At 36.0% G+C, this 24,725-nt stretch overlaps 1 protein-coding gene across 4 annotated transcripts in view; it reads right to left on the bottom strand.

Moving 5' to 3' along the window:
• Window positions 1-405: 405 nt before the first annotated feature.
• Window positions 406-24,725, bottom strand: part of NAP1L1 (nucleosome assembly protein 1 like 1) — a 35,288-nt gene continuing 10,968 nt past the window's right edge. Inside the window, exons 3-16 of one of the 4 annotated variants that reach the window (XM_053586543.1) lie at window positions 18,842-18,927; window positions 17,385-17,487; window positions 10,659-10,800; window positions 10,213-10,293; window positions 9,180-9,308; window positions 7,656-7,727; window positions 6,468-6,607; window positions 5,767-5,912; window positions 5,651-5,670; window positions 3,355-3,477; window positions 2,831-2,860; window positions 2,275-2,325; window positions 1,196-1,267; window positions 406-534 (exon numbers count right to left, since the gene is read on the bottom strand). In XM_053586543.1, the coding sequence (XP_053442518.1) occupies window positions 1,232-1,267; window positions 2,275-2,325; window positions 2,831-2,860; window positions 3,355-3,477; window positions 5,651-5,670; window positions 5,767-5,912; window positions 6,468-6,607; window positions 7,656-7,727; window positions 9,180-9,308; window positions 10,213-10,293; window positions 10,659-10,800; window positions 17,385-17,487; window positions 18,842-18,927 (1,159 nt within the window). In that variant the 3' untranslated portion in view covers window positions 406-534; window positions 1,196-1,231. Of the gene's footprint in view, window positions 535-1,195; window positions 1,268-2,274; window positions 2,326-2,505; window positions 2,602-2,830; window positions 2,861-3,354; window positions 3,478-5,650; window positions 5,671-5,766; window positions 5,913-6,467; window positions 6,608-7,655; window positions 7,728-9,179; window positions 9,309-10,212; window positions 10,294-10,658; window positions 10,801-17,384; window positions 17,488-18,841; window positions 18,928-24,725 lie in introns of those variants that run through there. The other 3 variants (XM_053586544.1, XM_053586546.1, XM_053586545.1) reach the window with 3 other exon arrangements.

Here is a 24,725-nt window from a genome sequence, read left to right as displayed (position 1 = left end):
TTTCATAAGATTTAACTTAATAAGCCTTAACGTATCTGTGAGGTAGTTAAGTAAAACAGTACTACCCATTTTAATAGAGTAAACAGATGCATGGGTAAATATATACTTTAAGCACTAAGAATTAGTATATACCACAGGCTTGGGGCCTTCTCCCTAGTTCTAAAATCAAAGAAAATGAAATTTAACTTTATAATTTTCTTTTTAAAAAAGCATCACATCATTTAAGATTTTGTCTTTTTATTTTTTAACACTTGCTTATTAATAGATGTAATAGTACCCCTCCCAAAGTTGATACCTTTTTCCTTCAGTAATATAAAACTGGGTACAACCCCTTAATTCAACCTAGGCCTTTGCTTCTACCTGAATTAATACAAAATTAAGACATTATCTTGTAAGAACTAAAAGTGTATTTGACATTTTTATTGTAGACTGCAAAAACAAAAACAAGCAAACAAACAAACAAGAACAAAAAACTTGAAATAGGCTTGTCAAAAGATGTAAATTCATCCTTTCCAGGGAAGCAGAAGGCAGACCCTACCACAAAAAAAAGATACTTAGTTAATGGAAATAAAATTTATAAGTACAGTTAAATATTACCAGGCTAACTTTCGAAAAGCCTAGGTTTTATTCTTCTCCCTGTGGTTTCGGTAACTGCATTTAGTTGCTTTATACTTCTTGTCAACTAAAATACAAAATTCAATAATAATCTAACAGTTATCGGGTATGGTCATACTGGAAATTCTTAACCATAGAGTGGATTCATCAATTTTTTTTTTAAATAATGAATTATCTTAGTTTATGTCACTGTATTTCTGTAACAAAATAATGAAAGGCACAGCTAATACAAGTGGACTTAACCCCATTCAACTAACAGCTGAAGAAATACTTTGGTTCTTTAAGGACAAAAATTAGGGGGAAACTATGCTTCATTTAACAGTTAATTCCACAGCTGTGTTCCAATAGCTACAAAATGAAAATAATCCAAAGGAACCAAACTATGTTGCAATGAAGGAACATGCTGAAAGAATTTGTGCATTCAACATATATGGCAAAAAAAACAGTTAAAATGCTAGGTAGAACAAACTGGTTTTTAAAATATTAGTTCCTATTCTTTAAAAAAAAATTACCTAAGTCTACCAAGAAAATACAAAAACATAAGGCTGTAAGTAAATAATAGTTGTGTTTAGGCTATTACAGTGCAGATTATCCTCAAGGCCACATACATCCTGCTTCACTGCTGCTTGCACTCTGCTGGATTTTGATCCTTCTGTTAAAGGAAAACAACAAGTCAATCTATCTTCTTCTACCTGCTTCAGTGAATTTTTCAACAGTAATTAACTACCTTAATTATCACAGTATCTCATTGTTTTGTCAAAGATTTTACCAAATTAAAAAAATGGTACAGGTCATAGGACAAGGATGGTATATTATTTATTCAATATTAGCAAGTCACTGAAATCCTAAAATAAACTCCAAATTTTACTTACATTGTTGAATTAACTCCATAAAATGAGACACACTGTAACAATCTTTAAAACACAAAATTACTAAGCAATTTATGTTAGTCATATTATCAATTAGTTTTGCCTTTTTATAGATCATTGTATTCAAAGACACTAATTCCATTCATATTTAGATGGTAGTAGTATTTCATACCTGCTGGAATATTTAACTTGATTTTACTTATTTTTTCCTACTTGCTAAGGTAAATCATCAAATTTTATAGCATTAAGCAAATGAATGAATGCACTAAGAGAAAGCTGATGTTTCAAATGAATCCTATGATATACTATATACTTTGTGGAAGATAAAGACCTTTACCAACCCTGTAAACAGTAGACTGGGATTCTATAAAGGACCCAGGAAGAGAGATGATTCCCAACCCCTCTTGCATTCAGGTCTTTTAAAAACTGACGTCTGTTTATAAGCTTTCCTTGGAGGAAAAACAAAGAACACAAGCGATGAACTTTTAATGCTTAAAAACTGTTTGAAAAAAATGCCCAAGACAATGTGCCATTAAAATAGAATCCAAGGTTTACTTAGCCTGAAACTATAAAAAATAGAGTCAGAACTAAAAAAATGTTTCTTAGGAAAGGTCCATTGAAATTATGTGTACTGTTCAAAATGCCAGTGGGATTGGGGGGAAAAATTATGTTACCCAGTCAGGGGGCTTTATTAAAGATTTTAATGGAAAAAAATAAATAAATAAATTTTTACCAACTTTTACATTAGCCTGCCTTAAATTTAATAGAAAGCAGCACTAATTTTGCTCACCTTCGGGTCATAGTCTGGATCATTTTCCTCATCTCCTTCTTCTTCCCCTTCCTATATTAAAGTTCAAAATGCATCCATGAAGTAGGTACACAGTTGGAAAAATTGGCTTATATTGTATGGAAAGTTTAATACAAATTACTCTAACGGGTCAACAGATTTTTCATGATTACAGAGTTCGGTGATAAGAATTTAATCTGAAAGCTTCTAATATGAAAAATTTCCCAACACAACTTGAGACATCCAAACAGCTTTTATTGAAAATATTTACTGCAGCCAACGTTGAAAAAGTTTACTGCAGCTTTTGACTTCTTCAAAGAGCTGATAACCCTGCAGCAGAACAAAATTATTTGAAATAAAAAAAAGTTGCTGAGTTTTGCAATTTATTTATTGAAACCTCATACATACATTGTTTGGCTGTAGAATTCTAAAATCATAGTTTCCAAAATGTTTTTATCCCAAATCACAGAATGATTATAGCAAATATGTAAGTCATTCAATTCACTTCTCAAATGGTGTTTAAACACAGAGAATTATTTGCTCATTTGGTAAACATTACCTCATCTGCTTCTTCACCTTCTTCATCATACTGAAAGGAAAAATAGCAAAAAGTTATGAGTGAATATAACACACACTTGAGAATAGCATTCTCCACTGTATAAACTAATATCTAAAAAGAGAAAATGTTTTCCCGTAAAGTGACTGATTATCTAACTGCCATTTAGCATAAGGATATCTAAAACATTTTTAAGGACAGCCTAAGTTTTCCTTAATCATGATTTAATATTCGCTTGGATGTTCCCTATGCCTCCTAATAAAGGTTAAAGCACTAAAAAATGCTCTAGCTCTGTGTAGTCAAAGATAAGAGCATCATAGACCTGCGACACTAACTCAGAGAAATCTTCCTATTGGAAGTTTAAAACTAAGAAGAAATCAATCCAAAGATCCTTAAAGTCCCACTTAATAACTCGGAAAAGCTGATTAGCCTAATTTTGAATTACTCTATGCCCTACTTTTTAGAAATTAAATCTAACTTCTTACCAATTCTGACTACCATACCCTCACCAAATTATTTTCACTCACATCATCGTCATCATCTTCAATAGCTTCTCCAGTAAAGTATAACACTGATCTTGGGATTATACGCTCACGTAAAAAGTGACCAATTTCAAAGTCTGCAGCAAGAATAGCTTCAGCATCATCGTCCTGTTTTAAGAAGGAAGACAAAAAACATAAAACTTATTAATAACTTATTTAATTTGGCGTCTGTGAGACTCTTTGGTGTAATCAAGAAGTTACCTATAAGTCCTAGTTTATTAAGTTTTTAATAAACAGCAAGTCAGCAGCTTGGAGTCTGTAGCACAATGGTTACAGTGCCAGCCACATACAAGACTGGCAGGTTCCAGCCCTGCCCGGGCCAGCTGAACAACGGTAACAACTGCAACAAAAAAATAGCTGGGTGTTGCAGCAGGCATCTGCAGTCCCAGCTACTTGGGAGGCTGAGGCAAGAGAATCGCTTAAGCCCAAGAGTTTGAGGTTGATGTGAGTGATACCACAGTACTCTACCAAGGGCAACAAAGTGAGACTCTGTCTCAGAAAACAATAATACATAGTGAGTCAGCAGGCCAGCGTACATAAAAATGTAGGAAATAAAACTTAGAATTGGTTGCCTAGTTTTTTCTGGTTTAAACAACAATGGGTGGGGGGAGGAAGGGGGGAGACAGAGTCTCACTTTCTTGCCCCCAGTAGAGTGCATGGCATCATAACTCATAGCAACCTCAAACTCTTGGGCTAAAGTGATTCTCTTGCCTCAGCTTTCCAAGTAGCTAGAACTATTGGTGCCTATCACAATGCTCAGCTACTTTTTTAGAGATGAGGTCTCACACTGGCTCAGGCCGGTCTCGAACTTGTGAGCTCAAGCAATCCACCCGCCTCGGCCGCCTAGAGTGCTAGGATTACAGGCCTGAGCCACCACACCTGCCCATCAACAATAAAATTAAAAAGCAAATTTGTCACATGACTGCAGTTTTCCTTTTAAATTATTATTGACAACACCAAATGGAATAATCCTTTGAATCATAGGACTGAGTGTACTAGGATGAACAAGAGGATCATTTGAGCACAGGAGTTTGGGGTTGCAATGAGCTATGATGACAACACTGCATGTCAACCCCGGCAATAGAAAGAAACTCTATCTAAAAAAAAAAAAAAACCAACACCTCCCCAAACCCGAGTCTTAGGTGTTCATAAATAACATTAAATATTTGCCAAATAAAAGGACATAAAAGACCACAGAGGATCACTTCATACTTCCTAAAGCATACCTGCAAGTAGCTTGCAGTTTTAAGTCTACTTAATGCCAAGTGATAAAGACAACAAGCTCAATCTACGATTTCCATCCAATAGCAAATACAACACAGAAATGGTTCTGACATCGTAATTAAAATAATTGTATTTAAGTTCTGTAATACTAAACAATGAGTACCACCATCTATGAATTCCATGAACATTTACTGTGTCATCAACATAATCTAACAAAAAATACAAAAAGGGGGAAGGTAAATGTTAAGGGAAGAAATTCAAATTACAGGGTGGAGGTTTTTACCTACCCATTGACATGAAAACAATGTGAAGCTCTACCTTAATACTTATAAAGTAATTCTTACTTAACTTCTACACATTGCTTTATACTTCCATTTTTTGTCTTATAAAAGGTATTCTGAACTAAACCTTAGTTATTACTCTCTTAAAAGACAGAAATACTCACCTTTTTCTCTAAGCCTTAGCCAAAATAATTCTAATTCAAAAGTATTCAAATTAACATAATTTCTAAATCTACATATGTATAAATCTAATTAAACACTTCAGTTAATTTAAACTCAAAAACCTGGCCAAGACCAAATTCAAAACATACCTACCCTACCTGTACAGACATTTTAAAGGTTGTTTGAAAGTACAGGGTATATGGTAGGTACAGTTCATAATTCTTTATTATATACCACAATCTAAACATATATAGCTACAAATATACAACCGTATCTCTAGTGAAATAACAAGCACAAGAAAGAGTTCTAACCATAATGTGGCTAAGAGTTTAATAAATGGTATAAAAGAACGCATTCTGGTTTCGTTAAGGAAAAAAACAATAGTTTTGACAAGTTAAATTCTTCAGAGAAATATTTACAAGTCTCAGAAGAAAAGAAAATGTTCAGCCTTTTATTTCACTGTCTTTTTCAGTGGAGGCACTAAAACCATTTTGAATGGAACAATTTTTCAGATCCATGCAGGTCAGTCGAATGCATAACAACTGTCCCTTCTCCAATTGAGGACTCGGTGCTTTTACACAGTGAATAATTCAATAAATAACAATTCAACTTACCAGATCTCCACTTTCAGGAACTATAAAAACACAGAAAAAGAAATTCAAATGAGTAAGAAATTAAACAAAGCTTATTACAAAACAACCATTAATACCCACACTAAAATAGTACTTACCTTCAGGAGGTGCAAAAAAATTAAAGAAGGAGTCATTGGAAACAGTTTTAGTCACAGTACGAACTGTCCCACGTCCCTTATGTTTCTGCTTTTTCTTAATGGTTTTCAAAGTGACATTCTTTCCTTTTTTCCAATCTATCTGGCACCTTGCAAATCAAAGGAGAAAATCTGCTATTACATTTAGCACATTTATAGTTGCTATATTTTTAGAAGTAAATGTTATATTTACGTTTCAAATTTTTAGAAAGGAAACTGGTTAAAAGGTTTTCTGTAGCAGTATAAAGGGAAAAACTATTTCTAAACAAGTTTTAAAAATGAATGTGTAACAAATTTAAAGAGACACTCCTTTGCAAAAATGTTATAATTATGGGCCCAAGGAGAATTGTAGGAAAATGGTTAAGCCCGTTTCAGAAAATAAAATGTCTAGAGATAAACTATGTACATGGGTTGGTCACTACGAACGTTTTGAGAAAGACTGTTACGGTCCATTATTTCACTTCCAAGAAACACAAGTCAACAGCATCCTTTCTGATCCACCCATGCAACTTGCCCAGCTTACTGGTATTGCTTGATTTTTGGGATCTCAAAACTATCCTAATGACCCATATATATAAGCAACTGCAAATACCAACTATCGCAACTCATAAGTACAAACAAAAACTGATGTAACTTTTTGTTTAAAGTAGTAACACTAAACTTACCCTGTACAACCCATAATTTCTGGTCCATCAAAAGAAAAGGGATCAGAATCATCCGGTTCTGACCTCATCCTATATGTCTTTGTCAACACTTCGTTTGTGAAATATTCATTGGGTTCAAAGTGAAATTCTAAGACAAAACTCTTTAAAACAAAATAAAGCATAAAAATTAGTTAAATTCCTAAACAATAAATGTTGCCAATGCTTTAAGTAAATAAAGCATACCCTGTGTTTTTTAAAAACATACATAAAATTCAGAACAACATTAAAAGAATGGAAACATTTCAAGAATGGAAAGACTGTCAGATAAACTCTAAATTACGTTAAAAGCAAAACAATGTTGAAATACAAATTAAGTTTTAACTAAAGGAACAGTAATTTGTAAAGTCAATTGTAAACATATTTACACAATAGGATGGGCACATCTTAACTAACCAACTCTCCTTTTCTCTCTACCTACCCCACAAAGGGGGTGTTTAAATAGTAAACTAGAACCTGAGCTGAACACAGAAAAAGCCCAATCATAAACATCTACAGCCTAGTTTAAGTATAGTAGCTTTGTACATAGCTGACTAGTAGTTTGGGGAGGAGTTTCATCATGGGGGAGTAGAGGCCCTCCAATACTCCAGGCACATGTCTTTTAATACAGAATAAGTATTTTTTCTTGTTCCCTTGCCATTATTTTTATCCACTTTAATCCAGGATCAAGGATTGTCTGAATTTTGAAAATAGTTTATTCAGAAAGAAGAAAAGGAATAAATACTATAAGTACTTATTTAATACAATGAAAACAGTACCAAGTATCAATTTCTTATCATCTCCATCCCTCATTCTTGCGTAATAGTCACTTTTTTATTTTTTTAAAAACAGAGCCTCAAGCTGTTGCCCTGGGTAGAGCGCTGTGGCATCACAGCTCACAGCAACCTCCAAACTCCTTGGCTTACGCGATCCTCTTGCCTCAGCCTCCCAAGTAGCTGGGACACAGGTGCCCGCCACAACGCCCTGCTATTTTTTGGGTGTAGTTGTCATCGTTGTTTGGCGGGCTGGGGCTAGATTCGAACCTGCCAGCTCTGGTGTATGTGGCTGCTTAAGCTGTAGGCACCAAGCCAACAGTCACTTCTTTTTAAAAAGGTCCATTGTCTACCTGTAAGCATCTATTATAATACTGTAAATATTTTTAAATTATTTTACCATAGGCTGGCCAGCATCTGAGAATTTGACTTTAATATCTTTCAAGTGCTTCAGGATAGGTTCATCGTGTTCCTTCAAATTAAAAAATAATAAAAATTAGTACCTAACATGACATTTTGGGGTTTGTATTACTACAGACACTAGCTGACTGAGATATATACATTTTTAGTGAAGTTTTATATAATTATGAACTTTAAGACTTAACTATACAGACTGTGGCTTATACTGAAGCTAGTTTTTACTGTGGGTCTGCTTTCACTAGTAGACAAAAAGTGACTAAGTGGAGAACTACACCGTTATATAGACTAAATGGGATGAAATATATAAAACCAAGTCTAAATTGGGCATATCTACTTTAAAAATATTTCCTAATTGTAAATGCTTTATTTTCCAGCTGCTGTTCCTTTCCTCCTGCTCAAGACTTTTCTACTTTGCTAAAACAGAAATGCAAAAAGAAGCAATTGTATTGAGGTCATTTCTTTTTCTTTTTTTTTTTTTTGTAGAGACAGAGTCTGACTTTATCGCCCTCAGTGGAGTGCCGTGGCCTCACACAGCTCACAGCAACCTCCAACTCCTGGGCTTAAGCGATTCTCTCTTGCCTCAGCCTCACAGGCGCCCGCCACAACGCCCAGCTATTTTTTTGTTGCAGTTCAGCCGGGGCCAGGTTTGAACCCGCCACCCTCAGTACACGGGGCCGGCGCCTTACCGACTGAGCCGCAGTGTAACTTTCAACAGTCACAAGATAAGGCAACGTGGATACAAGACAGATGGCAGTGGCTCAAGAAATATTTGAAAGGCAGTTTTCCAAAGAAGGTGACATGTGTGATGGTTTCAGAGAATGTTGACGACTGTGAGTTAAACATCTCTATAGTATTCTTTTAAAGTGTAAATTTCTTGTGGAATAGTTTTGGTTTCAGATGAAAAGGATTTTTTGAGGAGCCAAACAACTGAAAACTAAGATTGTCTTCCCTATCCTCAACATGTAAACACAGAAGACAGAGGGCTATTAAAAAAAATGCCGGTTAATAATGAATAATTAACAATGGAACCATTTTATTATGTAATTTTTGGAAATAACTGTAATTTATTTGATTGCATTAGTCAAAGCTATAATTGTTTTACTACAGATATTAGTTGTTTCAAAAGTAAGCAATCATTCTAGAAAGTTCAACACTGGAGAAAAGTCATCATAGCTTTTTGTTGATGCTGTTGTTGAGATATGTTGCCCTGGGTAGAGTGCCATGGCCTCAGCCTAGCTCATATAGCAACCTCAAACTCCTGAATTTAAGAGATCCTTCTGCTTCTCAGCCTCCCAAGTAACTGGGACGATAGGCATATGCCACCATACCCAGCTAGTTTTTGCTATTTTTAGTAGAGACAGGGGTCTCACTCTTGTTCAGGCTGGTCTCGAACTTCTGAGCTCAAGCATCCACCTACCTCAGACTCCCACCCAGTCCATCATAGCTATTTCTATTTCAGATGTTTACCCTTGACATAAACTAGTGTTTTTATGAATAAAATTACCTGAACCATATCACTGAGCAAGTCAACATTCTTAAAAACAGTCAACCAAAATTCAGGAATTCCCTTGGGATCTTCTTTTTCTTCATCCTTTTTCTCATCTTCAATCTTGGCCTTTTCTTTCAGCTCCTCCTTATAAGTGACAATTCACATTATTGAATACATGGATCAGACTTCTTGATAAACTCTTGTAATTCCCCTTAACCTACACGCAGTGGCAAAAGTATAGAAACCCCCAAATCCACGATCATCAATTATAACTTTCAGCCAGAGAAGTTTTAATCTGATTGTGCAAAGACTGCTGTTACCCATAGCAAAGCTAAATTTCATCAAAATTACTGCTGTGTCCCTCCAAAGAATCACTAGGACTATAGTGATTTTTCCTGTAGCTACAAGAAAAACGATTGTAGAGGTAAAAAAAAAAATGAAAACCTTCTTGAAAAACAAAGACTTAATTAAACAGGAAAAGCAAAAGGAAGATAACTTTGTTCGGTGCCTCACCCCAAGTTATTCTAAATCAAAATATTACATTCTCTTTAACAATCACCATTAAATACAATGCTACAGAGTTGTTACGGCTCTGCCATTTTTCTTTGTGGGCAAGTCAGTTAAAAGCCTCCATTTCCTCACTTGAAAAAAACAGGAAAAACTCTACACCTATCATCATGAGGTTCAAAGGAAAAGTTTGTATGAATTTATAAACCTTAAATACTATACAAATATAAGAAAAAAATGATACTGGGTACAGATGGTACCAGGTTGAGCAGTAGCTTAGCTACACAATCTTACAAAAAAGAAAACATTACTTGGGCGGCAACTGTGGCTCAAAGAAGTAGGGTACCGGCTCTATATGCCAGAGGTGGTGGGTTCAAAACCCAGCCCCACCAAAAAAAAAGAAAAGAAACCATTTCTTAGGTATAATAACACCGCTCATTATATAATACATGTATTATACTCCATCACCAAATACTAACTTTTCAGACAACTTGTAAGATTATATCATCAAAAAACACATTAAAATAAAGTTGATACTAACCGAAATTTCATCTTCTTCATCTGCTTTCCATTCACATTCTTCTTCCGTAGGTTCGTAAATCGCATTAATAATCTCAAATCGCTAAAATGATTTTTAAAAAAGGCTTGTATGACACTGGCATCCACACTAGTCATATTTCATTAAGCACTCCTATAGATTTAATTACAACCTTAATTGCTATTGATAACTTTCCCAAGTACCTCCAATAACCATTTCAGTGATAGGTCTAAAGACTAAACACTTGCAAGCTTTTTTTTTGTTTTTGTTTTTGTTTTTGTGGTTTTTGGCCGGGGCTAGGTTTGAACCCGCCACCTCTGGCATATGGGACCGGCGCCCTACTCCTTGAGCCACAGGCGCCGCCCCACTTGCAAGCTTTTTTATATGATGTATTTCCAGAGCTTGTCTTCCAGAATGTCAGATAAATTAAAGCAGTAGAAAGCATTTACCTTGTCAAATAGAGGTTGATAGAGAACAGCATACTTCCTCTCAAGATCATGAACTTCCTCATAGAATTTGGCTTCTATCTGTGCACATTTAACTTGAAGATTTTTCAGAGCATTCACTCGTCTTTTAACTACCCTAGGCAAGCTGAAAGGTCAGAAATCAGTTACACAGCATCACAGGGAAACAAGTCCTACTTCCTTTGTCATACTGAAATTGAAGCATACAAGTTAGTGAATGACAGATTTCCTATCTGAAACAAAAGTTATATTCAAAGTAATTAAAACTCAATAGATATAAATATATTGATCTCTTAACCATAAAATATTTCAGAAATGGAAAGTTAACTAGGTAAACGCATAAGAAAATGTAAATAATACTGTCAACCTTCAATCTTTAAAGTGTAATAAATTTCAGTGTTAAACCTGTTATTGCTGGCATCTCAACAGTAAAATACAAATAGCTATGACATTAAAAGTCACGGACAAACCACCTTAACAGAATAACAATGTTTGCTTGAATTTTTCTTTTAATACCTGTATCTCACCTGTACCAGTTATTACAAAAAAGCAGGGGAGCATACATGTATTAAGGAAAATGGTGATGTCCTACACAATTATTTTCTATTTGAGTTTTCCTCTTTAACTTATAATTTGAAAATACATTAAATAGGAATGTACTATATTATGAAGAAAGGACATGGATCTTTAAAATAACAGCTTTCTTGAGATATAATCCATATATCATACTCACTACGGGGCACTGATTTTTAAAAGGTTATACATTCTAGGTTATGAGTCCCTTGAAGAATGAATCCCTCTACCATCCAAAAAATATTCAGACTCAAAATTTACCTAACTTTAGGAAACTGATACATCAGATACAAACTCCAGGATTAAAATATGCTGCCACAGACAAATTTTTGTAAACCAAATAATTTTTACTATGATTATTGGAAAGAAATAACAAACACCTAAAGACTTTATCTTCTACTTCCCATAAAAGTAAAAAACAATGCTCTGTCAAAGTTAACTAGCATGAGCTTGACTTTCTTTGCCACCCTGTCCCAAAACTAACCCTAGAAACTTTAGAATTGAGAAGGAAACAAGTATTTCTAGACTCACACACACACACACACACACACCCCCGCATAAGAAAAGTAAGACTGAAAGCTGTCTTTGGTACACGTAAATGGCAACCAAGAAGCAGAGGGTATGACCAGAGTAGGTAGCAGTGAGGACAAGCTGGAAGAAGGCATTGTTCCAAAAATGCTTTCTGAGTTCTGCTGTGGCCCTGCAACAATCATTGTCTCCTTCACTCATCACAAGAGCTCAAAGTCAGGGTTCCTAGAATAACATGAAGAGTTGATGAAACTTGGATTGCCTTGGAGTCCTCAAGTAGTCACGCCTCTACCTTGTCCACTCAGTTACGTATAATGCATTAGGACAACCAAAGGGACCAGGAAAACTGCCTGGAACTGAGTTGTACTTAGCCTCATCCTGCCCTTTTCTCCTTAAACTCACTAACTCAGACTGACCTTCATTTCTTCCCTAAATACTCATCATTATGCTTAACTGATATATTGCCCAGTGTGCCTGAACGCAAAGGCCAAAATAACTAGACATTCAAGAGTATAATTTCTATGAAAGAATGAAATAATTATCAACTGAAGAAGCATTTAGACAGATTAAAAATTTAAACAAGAATGCAAGATTTAGAAATGAGGAAAAATATTAATATGAAACAAGACCAAGAAATCTAAAACAAAGTAGGAATGTTAAGTATGAAAAATACAGCAATTAAGATAATCGACAAATAAGATAAACAGGATAGATTCAACTGAAGAAAAAGTCCATGAGGTTGAAAAGTTCTCCCAGAAGATAGCATGAAAGACAGAAAATAGAAAATCTCTGATATGAATGACAAAAGTAGCAATAGCTAATAAACAGAGAAGGGGGAGATTATCTTAAGAATTGAGAATGACAAATTTCTCAGATTTAAAGCAATACGAAAATCTTTACTCTATCCTCAAATATATTAATTAAATTTATAAATAGCAAAGATAAAAGAAAATTTTAAAGAGGTTCAGTGAAACAGCAAAGAACCTACAAAGAAAAACAAAAACAGACTAACATCGTTTCAAAAACAAGAAAAAAATAAATTATATATTTTAAAGTTAATTAAGAAATTTCAATTTATGATTTCATAGCCAGTTAAATTCTTAGTTATATATGAAACCAAGATAAAAACTGTATCAGGTATACCAGGATTCAGAAGGCATGCCACAAATACTTGTTATATTATTAAAACCAACTTTTGAAAAGGAGGGGGGAAAACCCACAAATCTAGGAGATTATATAGAATTATAAAGGTATGGGTGTGATCAAATATCTTGGTAAATTTCACTGTTGCCTTGAAAGAAAAAATAGAGGACCAGAATAAATACATTTATGAACAATACAGATATTAGCAAATTTAAGAAATCAATAGAAGTAAATAAACTTAGGTATTAGGTTATGTGCCACTACCATAATAACAAAAACCAGAATACAGTAACTTTAGTATTGTTGGCATCACTGCCATTTTTTTTTTTTTTTTTTTTTTGTGTAGAGACAGAGTCTCACTTTACTGCCCTCAGTAGAGTGCCATGATGTCACACGGCTCACAGCAACCTCCAGCTCTTGGGCTTATGCGATTCTCTTGCCTCAGCCTCCCGAACAGCCGGGACTACAGGCGCCCGCCACAACGCCGGGCTATTTTTTTTTGTTGCAGTTTGGCCAGGGCTGGGTTTGAACCCACCACCCTTGGCATATGGGGCTGGCGCCCTACTCACTGAGCCACAGGCACCGCCCAGAACACAGTAACTTTAGAACTAGAAGATAATCTGATCTATCCAATGGAAAGCAGAAAAGGACTAAAAATAGGGGCAAAGCAAAATAAACTTAAAAATAGAGAAAAGATGGCATACAACCAGTATGACATACAACTTTCAAGAAATGTGAAGAAGCTGAAGTTACTAATAAAGAAGCCAACATTCATTCATACTAGGAGATAAAAGAATTTATGCCCACAATACTCCATAAAATACAGAGCAAGACATTAAACATCAGTAAAATGAACAAGAGAACAAGGTATGTACATCACACATCATATACCTGACAATATGGCTTCAAAATGTTATCAATCCACAATTAATAAAAAAGGGAGAAACTAGTGATTTTTAACATACTATTCCCAGAAACTATAAGATGAGACCATCAGTAAGCAGAAATAAAGGGAACCTGAATTAATAATTAGTAAGCTTGAGCTATCAACTTCCATATATAGATCTTCACACACATTTATAAAAACCAAAGTATTAAGTAACACAGATAAAAAAATAAAAATCAAATGAACCACTCAATTTTTATTAGAAACAGGAATAGGGCAAATCTAAAGAGAGGAAATAACATTAAAGCCAGAAATCATTAAGTTAGAGCAACAAAAAATACAAAGAAAATCAAAAGCAAAATTAATGTTCCAAGAAACAATAAGATCCAAAATAACAAAAACTAGTTATACTAGATATATAAAACAAATTTAAAAAAAAAATCAGATTTTTTGAAATATCATAAACTGTAACCAATCTTAGATCTAAATAAAATGCATGCATGTTTAAGAATATAGAACTACAAAACCAGGTGGTGGCTGTGGCTCAGTGGGTAGGGCACCGGCCCCATATGCCAAGGGTAGCAGGTTCGAACCCGGCTCCGGCCAAACTGCAACAACAAAAAAAAATAGTTGGGCATTGTGGTAGGCGCCCGTAGTCCCAGCTACTCAGGAAGCTGAGGCAAGAGAATCAAGCCCAGGAGTTGGAGGTTGCTCTGAGCTGTAACGCCACAGCACTCTACGGAGGGTGATAAAGTTAAGACTCTGTCTCTAAAAAACAAACTGCAAAACTGACACAAGACAGAACTTGAATAGACCAGTAAGTATGTTTGGGGCGGGGTGGGGGGGGTGGGGGGTGGGGCGGAATTCTATAGCCAGGACCTCTAATTCCGAAACTCCAAAGAACCAAGTAAATTCAGTAGAGTCCACCAACCATCCAAAGAATCATTAATTCCTACCTTACTATGCACAAATTGCTGAAGAAAGGCTGGGGGGAGGCACTGTAAAAGCAGCTCAATTCATTTCATGAGGCACTTCAAACCTTGACTCTAGAACCAATTATTACCATACCTCGAAAAGTACACACGAGCTCACTTCACTAAGGAATAAAGACTCTAAAATATTAACTACTCAATTGTGTAACAATAACACGTCCTGATCAAGTTTATTTTAGGACTGCAAGGCTAATTTGATATCCAAATACTTCCAAAACATACACTATTTGCTTAATAGGAAAAAGTTCAAAAGAGCACCTTAATTAATACAGAAAAATCAGATTAAATAATAGTAAATAGGCATAGAATTTAATAGAGATTTTATATTCATTTGCAATACTAATGGAAATAAGACAAAGATGCCAATTTTTAACTGGCTATGGTGTAATAAGTATAAGACCTAGACAATGTTATAAATGAAGTATGTGGTGTAATGTGGAAGATGAGAGCTAAAATTGCTATTATTTGCTGATGAGATCTTGGGGAGGGAGGGTCAAACAAATTGCTTAAATAAATTTAGCAAGGTTACTGGATTCAAGATCAACTTCATCAACTTAAAAAAAAAAACATCAAAAGTACTCCTCTATATATTGGGAACAGCCAACCAGAAGATAATAAGAAAGATACTATGCAAGATACTAACACAAATAAAATACACAGAAATTAACAAGAAAATGCTTAAACTATAATAAAAGACACAGAATGTGATCTGAATAAATACAAGTATATGGATCAGGCAGTTTTATAGATATAATTTTCTGTCAATCTAAAAATTCAGTGTATTCTTATTAAAAGTTTAGAGGTTTCCTTGTTTTGTTTAATGAAACTTAGCTGTCAAATATGTGCGATGACGGTCTACCTATAATTAGGTCAATCTTAAGATCATGGTTTGGGGTGAGGGGTGGGGAAACATGAACAGAAGCAAGTTGTCCTGGCAAATATTGACATACTTTAAAGTCAATTTTAGTAATTAAATGTGACAATGACAAAAGAGACAAAAAGACCAATAAAAAAAGAAAAACAACAACAACAAAAGACCAATGAAACGAAGAGCTCTGCTCAATGACAATCACAGCTGTTTGTAAGAACTTGATATGCAATGAAGTGGCACACTACTAAATGGGGAAGAATTGGCCAGCCCCATATACCTGAGTGGCAGGTTCAAGCATGGCCCCCACCAAAAAAAAAAACTGCAAAAGAAGGGGGGGGAGGAAGAATTAAGGAGGGGGAAAAGGGGAACTAGATGCTTCCCTATACATACAAATACAAACATGGACTCCAGAGGCTTAAAGTACTAAATATGAAAGGCAAAACTAGGCAAAAGGAAATACAGAAGGAACTAGGAAGAACTTAAACTTGAAAAGCACGATCCACAGGGCAAAATATTTCGCTAAAATAAAAATTAAGAATTTCTGTTTATCAGAGGACTCAATGGATAACAGAGAAATGACACAATATATTATTTACAATGTCTTAACGTGATAATGGAATTAAGATAAAACATTAAAAATATATAAGAAAATGGACAAAAAGTAAAAATGGGAGGCCAGGCCCAGTAGCTCCTACCTATAATCTTAGCACTCTGGGAGGCAGAGGCAGGTGGATAGCCTGAGCTCAGGAGTTCAAGACCAACCTGAGCAAAGTGAGGCCCTGTCTCTACTATAAATAGAAAATACAGCTAAGCATTACGAGGGGCACCTATAGTCCCAGCTACTTGGGAAGCTGAGGAAAGAGGATCACTTGAAGCTGCTGTGAGCTATGACGCCACAGCACTCTCTTTACCCAGAGTAACAAAGTGAGACTCTGTCTCAAAAAAAAAAAAAAAAAGGGAAAAACAGGCAACCTAAAAGGCTCACAAGCTGAAAACTCATGAGAAATCAGCAAATACAAATAAAATGAGCCCCTAACTTTTAGATTGTTTTAAAAATAAAAAACAATGAAACAACAACACTGGGTTGATGCCAACTGTTGGTAGAGATGCCCTTGGTACAATATTTCTGGAAATTGTGCTAAGAGTATTGAAGGTTTGTACATCCTATAAACAGCAATCCCACTGCTGAGTACATTCTTCAAAGAAATTCTTACAGTTCCTTAAGAGGACACACACGAGGATATCCGTCACAATGGAATTTACATTGACAAAGATCAGAGTCCATTAAGGGAAAAGCAGATACTAGAACATAGTGAAAACAATGCATAGAATCTGGCAAACATTTAGAAACTACTAACTAGATATAGACAGAAACCTGAATGAACCTTAAAATCACAAAGCTAAGTTTTAAAAATAAATTGTGTAAGCTGAATAAGGCTATTAATGATTTTATAGCATCAATGAAATTACATAAGGAATCTGAATTTCTTCTAATTTTGTGCTTTTATGACAAACCTCTAAACAAATTTCAGAAATGGTTAAGATCAGTAAACTTCCCATAGATTTGAATAAAAATCAACTTTAAAGACCAGTGTAAACAGGTAGATGCTAATTAATAGACATTAGGTTTCCACTACTATGTATACAAATTCTAGATGGTCTTAAAAACAGATAACACCGGCAATGTTGATCACAGAAAGATAAATAAGGACTTGTACCTTTCAATGTATCCTGTTGGTGTTTCTACCAGACCATCAAGTCTTTCTTGAAGGGCTGCAAGAATCTGAGGATTTTGCATCATCTGAACAGTCAGCTGACGCGCTTTAAAAAAAAATAAAAGGGCATCGAAAGAAGGATTTTATGAAAATGTAATGCTTTTTTAATAGGACAATCCAATCTCATGAAGTTTTCCCTAACTAACCTACAAATTGCTGCTATATATGAGTAGAGGTGGGCAGAGCAAGCTAAATACACTCTAGGTCAGGAAAACCCAATGTTCAGGAATAGTTCAGATTCCTAATGATTTGTAAAGCTCGGCATTTCTCAAAGCCACTTACGAACAATATCCTTTGTCTTCCTAATATCTTGTGTTCCCCCACCTTGCATTTTGGAAAGCTCAAAGCTTCACCCAGATGCCTATCTAATAACCGCTGGCAGTCTTTTGAAGGCAGATAATACATATTAGAAAATTGTAAATACAGTGACAGTTTTAAGCTTGGGGAAAAGACCAAATAAGTGACTTGAATTTTTATGTTTAATGCTTATGTAGTACATTTATAGGCGTATGAATGTTAATTGTTGAGATGGTCCAAAAAAACTTAGTTATCAATGGCCTTTCAATACTCAATACAAATATAATCTTAAATTTACACAAAGGAAAATTTATGTTGCTATCTTCTCTAAGCTATTACACAAAATTGCTATTAATTTTCTCAATTATGTTGTTGAGGACTAATTTACTCCTGATATTAATTCAATTATAATGATGTACAACCATGATAATTAAAACAAGCATTTGGAATATCAATATTGGTCACTGAGGACATAGTCCTGTATCTGTTAAGAAATGTTGCAAAATAAAAGCTAAATCTACAAGTTCAAAATGTTTTCACAATTAACTTCCATCTGGCTTAAAAATTAGTTGAGTCATCTGGTACCTTAACATTCTTGACTCGTATCTACAGGGAATAACCTAAAGCAATAAGATTCCCCACCACCACTACCACTCTTTTTATAAATTATCTGCTAAATTTTCAATGATTTTTGCCTACATTTAATAAATGAGTTTTTCCTTTGGATGACTGAAAAGTTTATTTTTTAAAAGACAGACTACATGTTGTCTATAAACACAAAACATACTGTTTAAAAGCAAAACTCATGGGTAGCTGTGTGACACTGCTACACCATGTCACTCCAGCAGTAGAGAATGCAAACAGTGACTTTGGTGATTCACTGAAGGTTCGAAATCCATACCTTCCTCCCTTATTACCACTCCCTCTCTTCCCACCCACCAGACACACATAGACACACACATACTGGTACTAAACTGGAGGTATGAACCAGTGGATAAAGTGGACAATGAACAAGGGTCCAAACAAAAGGAATGGTACTTATTACTACCCGCTAGAAGATAGTGCCAGCAGCCACTGGCTCCTGAAGTAATTTAAAATAATACCTTTGATTTTTGTTTCTTCACCAGTTTCTTCTTCTTCTACTTCTTCAACATCATCCAAATCTTGATCAAGTTCACACTGTTCTTTGCTACAATATCATAGTATCACACCAAGGTTCAAATGTACCAATAACCAAAAGGAAGTTATAAAAAAACTTAAATTCATTTTCTAAATTAGTATGCCTCTTTCAAAGGTATGAAATACAAAATTCAAAAGGTTAACTGTTTTCTAACTTCATATGTAACAAATTTCAAGTACTTAAAACTTTCATTGAAAGTATCTGGTCAAATAAGTTCATACTTTTTAAGATTTAAAAATTGTGCTTTGTGCGTTTTGGAGGAATCTGACATCAGAAAGTATGTGTTTTCTACCTAATATCCACTGATTCCACTATTCCTTCTTAGTAATAACATCCTTATTTTATACGGGATTAGCAATACAGTAAGCTAAAAGTCTGTATTTCCTAGTCTACTTTTTATTAATTTATTTTTAATTCATTCATTTATTTATTTATTTTTTAGAGACAGAATCTCACTTTGTCAGCCTTGGTAGAGTGCTGTGGCATCACAGCAACCTCCAGCTCTTGGGCTTAGGCGATTTTCTTGTCTCAGCCTCCCAAGTAGCTGGGATTACAGATGCCCACCACAACACCGGGCTATTTTTTTGTTGTTGTTGCAGTTTGGCTGGGGCTGGGTTCGAGCCTGCCACCCTCAGTATATGGGGCCGGCACCCTGCTCACTGAGCCACAGGCACCGCCCTAGTCTACTTTTTAGCTAGATCTGGCTATATCCTAAGTTTTGGCAGCAAGATAAAAAAGCAGTAGTACAGAACTTTTATAATAGCCTTACAATATCGCTAGGAAGCCTTTTTGATCTTTTTTTTTTTTTTGTAGAGACAGCGTCTCACTTTACTGTCCTTGGTATGCCGTTGCGTCACACGCGGCTCACAGCAACCTCCAGCTCTTGGGCTTACGTGATGCTCTTGCCTCAGCCTACCAAGCAGCTGGGACTACAGGCGCCCGCCACAACACCCGGCTGTTTTTTTGTTGCAGTTTGGCCGGGGCTGGGTTTGAACCCACCACCCTCGGTATATGGGGCCAGCGCCCTACTCACTGAGCCACAGGCGCTGCCCAGCCTTTTTGATCTTAATCTCTCCTCTCCCTCTAGAATATAAAAGTGCTGGCTAGAGCTCCAGCAAACACAATGGACCAAGGGTCAGCTTAGAGCAGTGATTTTCAACTGGTGTGCCATAATTTTTTTTTTTTTTTTTTAGAGACAGAGTCTCACTGTACCGCCCTCGGGTAGAGTGCCGTGGCGTCACACAGCTCACAGCAACCTCCAACTCCTGGGCTTAAGCGATTCTCTTGCCTCAGCCTCCCGAGTAGCTGGGACTACAGGCGCCCGCCACAACGCCCGGCTATTTTTTGGTTGCAGTTTGGCCGGGGCTGGGTTTGAACCCGCCACCCTCGGCATATGGGGCCGGCGCCCTACTCACTGAGCCACAGGCGCATGAAACAGAGTCTCACTTTGTCACCCTTGGTAGGGTAGAGTGCTGTGGTATCATAGCTCACCACAACCTCAAAATCTTGGGCTCAAGTGACTCTGTCTCAGCCTTCGGAGTAACTAGGACTACAGATGCCCACCACAACACCTGGCTATTTTCATTTTTTTTTTGTTTTAAGCAGGCCTGGGCCAGGTTTGAACCCACCAGCCCCAGAGCATGCGGCCAGCACCCTAACCACTGAGCGAAGGGCGCCCCCATGAGGGGGTAAATGAAAGACAAAATTTTTAAAGATCATTAATTAAGGGCTGCACCTGTGGTTCAGTGGGTAGGGTGCTGGCCCCATATACCAAAGGTGGTAGGTTCGAACTCAGCCCTGGCTAAACTGCAACAAAAAAATAGCCAGGCATTGTGGCGGGCGCCTGTAGTCCCAGCTACTTGGGAGGTTGAGGCAAGAGAATTGCTTAAGCTTAGGAGTTGGAGGTTGCTGTGAGCTGTGACTTCACAGCACTCTACCAAGGGCGATAAAGTGAGACTGTCTCTTAAAAAAAAAAAAAAAAATTAGATTAAAAAAATAAAAATCATTAATTAAATTATTTTCAAAAGAAATTCAAAGCACAGTAAGTATATTTTTTTTTGATCATTATAATTTAAGAGGGCTTCAGAAGTTTAACTACAGGTTCAAGTGTGCGGTGAGATAAAGAAGGTTGAAAACACTGGTCTAGAGAATGAAAGTCACCAACTAAGAATAAAAGAGTTAGGAAAAACAAAAGGATGGGTTTCAAGCAACCATTATCAGGCTATACTGTCTTTCTCCTTTTTCAGTACTTCATTGTAGAGATAAGAAAGAAGAGTTAAAGAAAAGACCTCTGAGTCTACTTCTTGCTTAAGAGCAAAGCCAAGGAAGCAGTAGCAAGATAAGCATCCTTCCCATCTTAAAAAAATCGCCAAAAATTTCACTGTTGAACATGAGATTATATTTAGCATTAGAAAGTAGATGGGCTAGATGTGGTGGCTCTTGCCTATAATCCTGACACTGTGGGAGGCCAAGGGAGGACAACTGCTAGAGCTCAGGAGTTCAAGACTAGTGAGATCCTGTCTCTACAAAAAATAGAAAAATTAGCCAGGCATGGTGGCTTGGGTCTCTAGTCCTAGCTACTTGTAAGGCTGAGGCAGGAGAACCACTTGAGCCCAGAAGTTTAAGACTGCAGTGAATTATGATGCCACTGCACAGGAAAGGAAGGTCAAGAGGAGGATAAAGACACCTAAGTCCATATATAGGGTCATCATTTTACATTAACATTTAGATTAGCGAATTAGTTGCTTGTGTCTAAGCAGCATTTTAAAAATGAATTTTCACATAAAGACAAATACTAATTAATGTTCACACAGGAACAAGTACCCATGTGGCATTGGTTCCAGGAAACTCTAAGGATACCAAAATCCTCAGATACTCAGTGTAGTACATGAGTATATATAACCTAAGCATATCTGCCCACACACTTCGAATCATCTCTAGATTACTTACAATGTAAATGCTATGTAAATAGTTGTAACACTCTATTTTTAGTTTGTAATTTTCATTGTATTATTTTGTATTGCTTTTTTATCTGCAGTTGAATTCATAGATATAGAATCCATGGATGAAGAACCCACAGATGTGGACTACTAACTGTAGTTACAGTGCCTTTAGATTGCCTAAAATGTTTACTATCAAGCCATTTATAGAGAAAATGTACTGACTCCAATTTAAAAAATAAGAATCCCCTCTTTCCCTCACGTTCCCAGGGTTAACAATCAACCAAAATTAAGTAAGGGAGGGGAAAAAAAAAAAAATCAGTTGTTGTCACAACTAATTCATCCTTTAAAAAAAAAGAAAATAAAGATTCTGAGGTTAAGACGCCAGATCACACGAACTCGTCTGATCTTAATCCTTCCAAAATCCCCAAAAAAATTATATTGAAAAAGTTTTTATAACAGGCAAACACTAAAGGGCAAGAAGACAGAGTGGCAAACTTTTCAAAGCTGGAAAACAAATGAGTGATAGTCAACTTCATTGAGAGAAGTAAAATCTAAGTTAGCAGTGGGGAAAACTGAGAACCAGCCCAAACACAGTCTTCAAAAAAATAAAAACTGGAAGCAGCGGGTATATCTATAGAACTAGGGCTAAAGGGTAAAGGTGGTTAAAATAGGAAGGACTAAGTAAAAAGTGACAAGCAGTTAAATCCTTAGATCTCTTCCACACCCTAACAATATGGTGGTTTCTTTTCTAGAAAGGGTAAAACTTGGAACTTAGTCTAGTCTAGGGCACCACAGACATTTAAGACTATCACAGATATAGAACGGGCTATGTACACATTACAATACTAAACACAGAGATCTCTTCCTACTTATCTTCTCCCAATCTGGCGCCCATGATACTGGAAGTCAGATCTTTACCCAGACGCTGTTCACTGGAGAATACCAGCCAAGAAAAAAAATACCATTCTGACAATGAGGGCTTCCGTAACAAATGCCCATTCTGATGAGTCTACACTAAAACCCCAAATTAACAAACCTCCCCCTTCAACACTCAGATTTTCTAATCAACTTTTTAAAAACATCCCTCAATTGCCTTTAATCCCATCCCAGACAATCTTAGTGAGCAGACAACCAAGTATTGCCTCATACTTGAGGAAAGCCTTTTACAGAGACTAAAACACAAAAAAGGATAAGAAAATTTCAGAGCAAAAAAGACTACACAAGAGGAAGAAACATCCAGAGAAAACACATTACAATCAATGAAACAAGAACAGGATGCTATAAAAAAAAAAAAAACAGTAACAGAGAACAAAGGAACTCTTGGAAATTAAAACAATGGAAATTTAAAAACTCAATTTAAGAGTTGAAAAAGATTCTTCAGCTCTGAGCAGAAAGAGGAGCAAAGAAACAAAGATGAAAAATAGAACAAAAGAAAATTAGAAGACCATTCTAACATACAGTATCTTAACAGAGATTGCTCCAGAAAGAGAAACAGAACAAAGCAATCATCAAAATTAAGTCAAGAACATTCCCCTGGAACTAAACTGAACTGCTTGACTGAAAAAGTCTACCTCTGAATGCCTAACACAAGAGCTAAAAAAAGATAGGCAATATAATGTAAAAATTTCAGAAGTCTGAAGCCAGACTAGGTTCCAGAAATATATATACTATATATTAAAAAGAATAAATGATCACAATTATGACTTGGCAACTTCAACATAGCAGCACTAGAAAGGAAAGTGACAATGGAGCAATGCCTTCAAAATTCTGAAGAAAAATCATTCCATTCCCACCCTCAGAATTCTGTACCCCAACTATAAAGCAGAATAGTCATTTTCAGTCATGCCATATCTCAAAATAATTTACTTCACTTATACTCTTCCCAAAAGGCACTAAAAAAACAAGAGAAAACAATGTGGGATATAGCAAACAAAAAAACCCCAGAGGAGAAACAAAAGGAAACCTCAAGAAGTTAAGTTCCCTGCACTCCCACCTCCATGCCCAGATTCCTACCACAGCTGTGGATAATCATAACATCCTCCTCACTTCCACGTGTTTTATTTTTAAAAAGGCTACTACTGTGGCTTGGCACCTACAGCTCAAACGGTTAAGGCGCCAGCCACAATAAACCAGTTGGTGGGTTCAAATCCAGCTTGGGCCCGCCAAACAACAATGACAACTATAAACAACAACGCCCACTTGGGAGGCTGAGGCAAGAGGATCACTTAAATCCAAGAGTTGGAAGTTGCTGTGAACAGTGACACCACAGCACTCTACCCAGGGTGTCAGCTTGAGACTCTGACTCAAAAAAAAAGCTACTGTAAAAATACAAGTAACAAATATTGTTCAGCTCATCCCATTCTCCTGGACCATATTTCAGCAAGACCACCCACCTAAACTAGAACCCTGTCAAATGTCAACTTGACTAAACCTGCATTTCCCAGGATGCATGATTTTGTTCAATGACTTCCCTTGAATAGGTCCTTGTAAAAATTAGGAAAGTTGAAGCCAGACTATGACTGAGATGGTCTCTTCCTTTTTATTACCCTGTCTTGGAACTTTCAACTAACAGCTGTAGTATTGCTTTGCAGTTAAGTTTATGACTGCTATTCAGACTTCAAAATTAAATACAGACTGAGAATTTATAGGTGGTAAAACTCTAAAGACAAAAGTCAACATAGAGCTTACACCCCTGGAGAGGAAAAGTGGAAGATGCAACTGAGAATGGGCACACAGGGCTTCTGATAGTAATGTTCTATTAATTGTATAAAAGTTATCTTACATATAGATGTGCATAATACAGTGTAAGCAGTAAAATATTTGGAAAATACTATATATAGTAAAAATGATCCATTATTGTGCTCA

Source organism: Nycticebus coucang, chromosome 3, assembly GCF_027406575.1.
Source record: "Nycticebus coucang isolate mNycCou1 chromosome 3, mNycCou1.pri, whole genome shotgun sequence".
In the NCBI taxonomy this organism is placed as follows: domain Eukaryota; kingdom Metazoa; phylum Chordata; class Mammalia; order Primates; family Lorisidae; genus Nycticebus; species Nycticebus coucang.
Note: the sequence above shows the minus strand (reverse complement) of the source record. Positions and strands in the feature narration are given on the sequence as shown.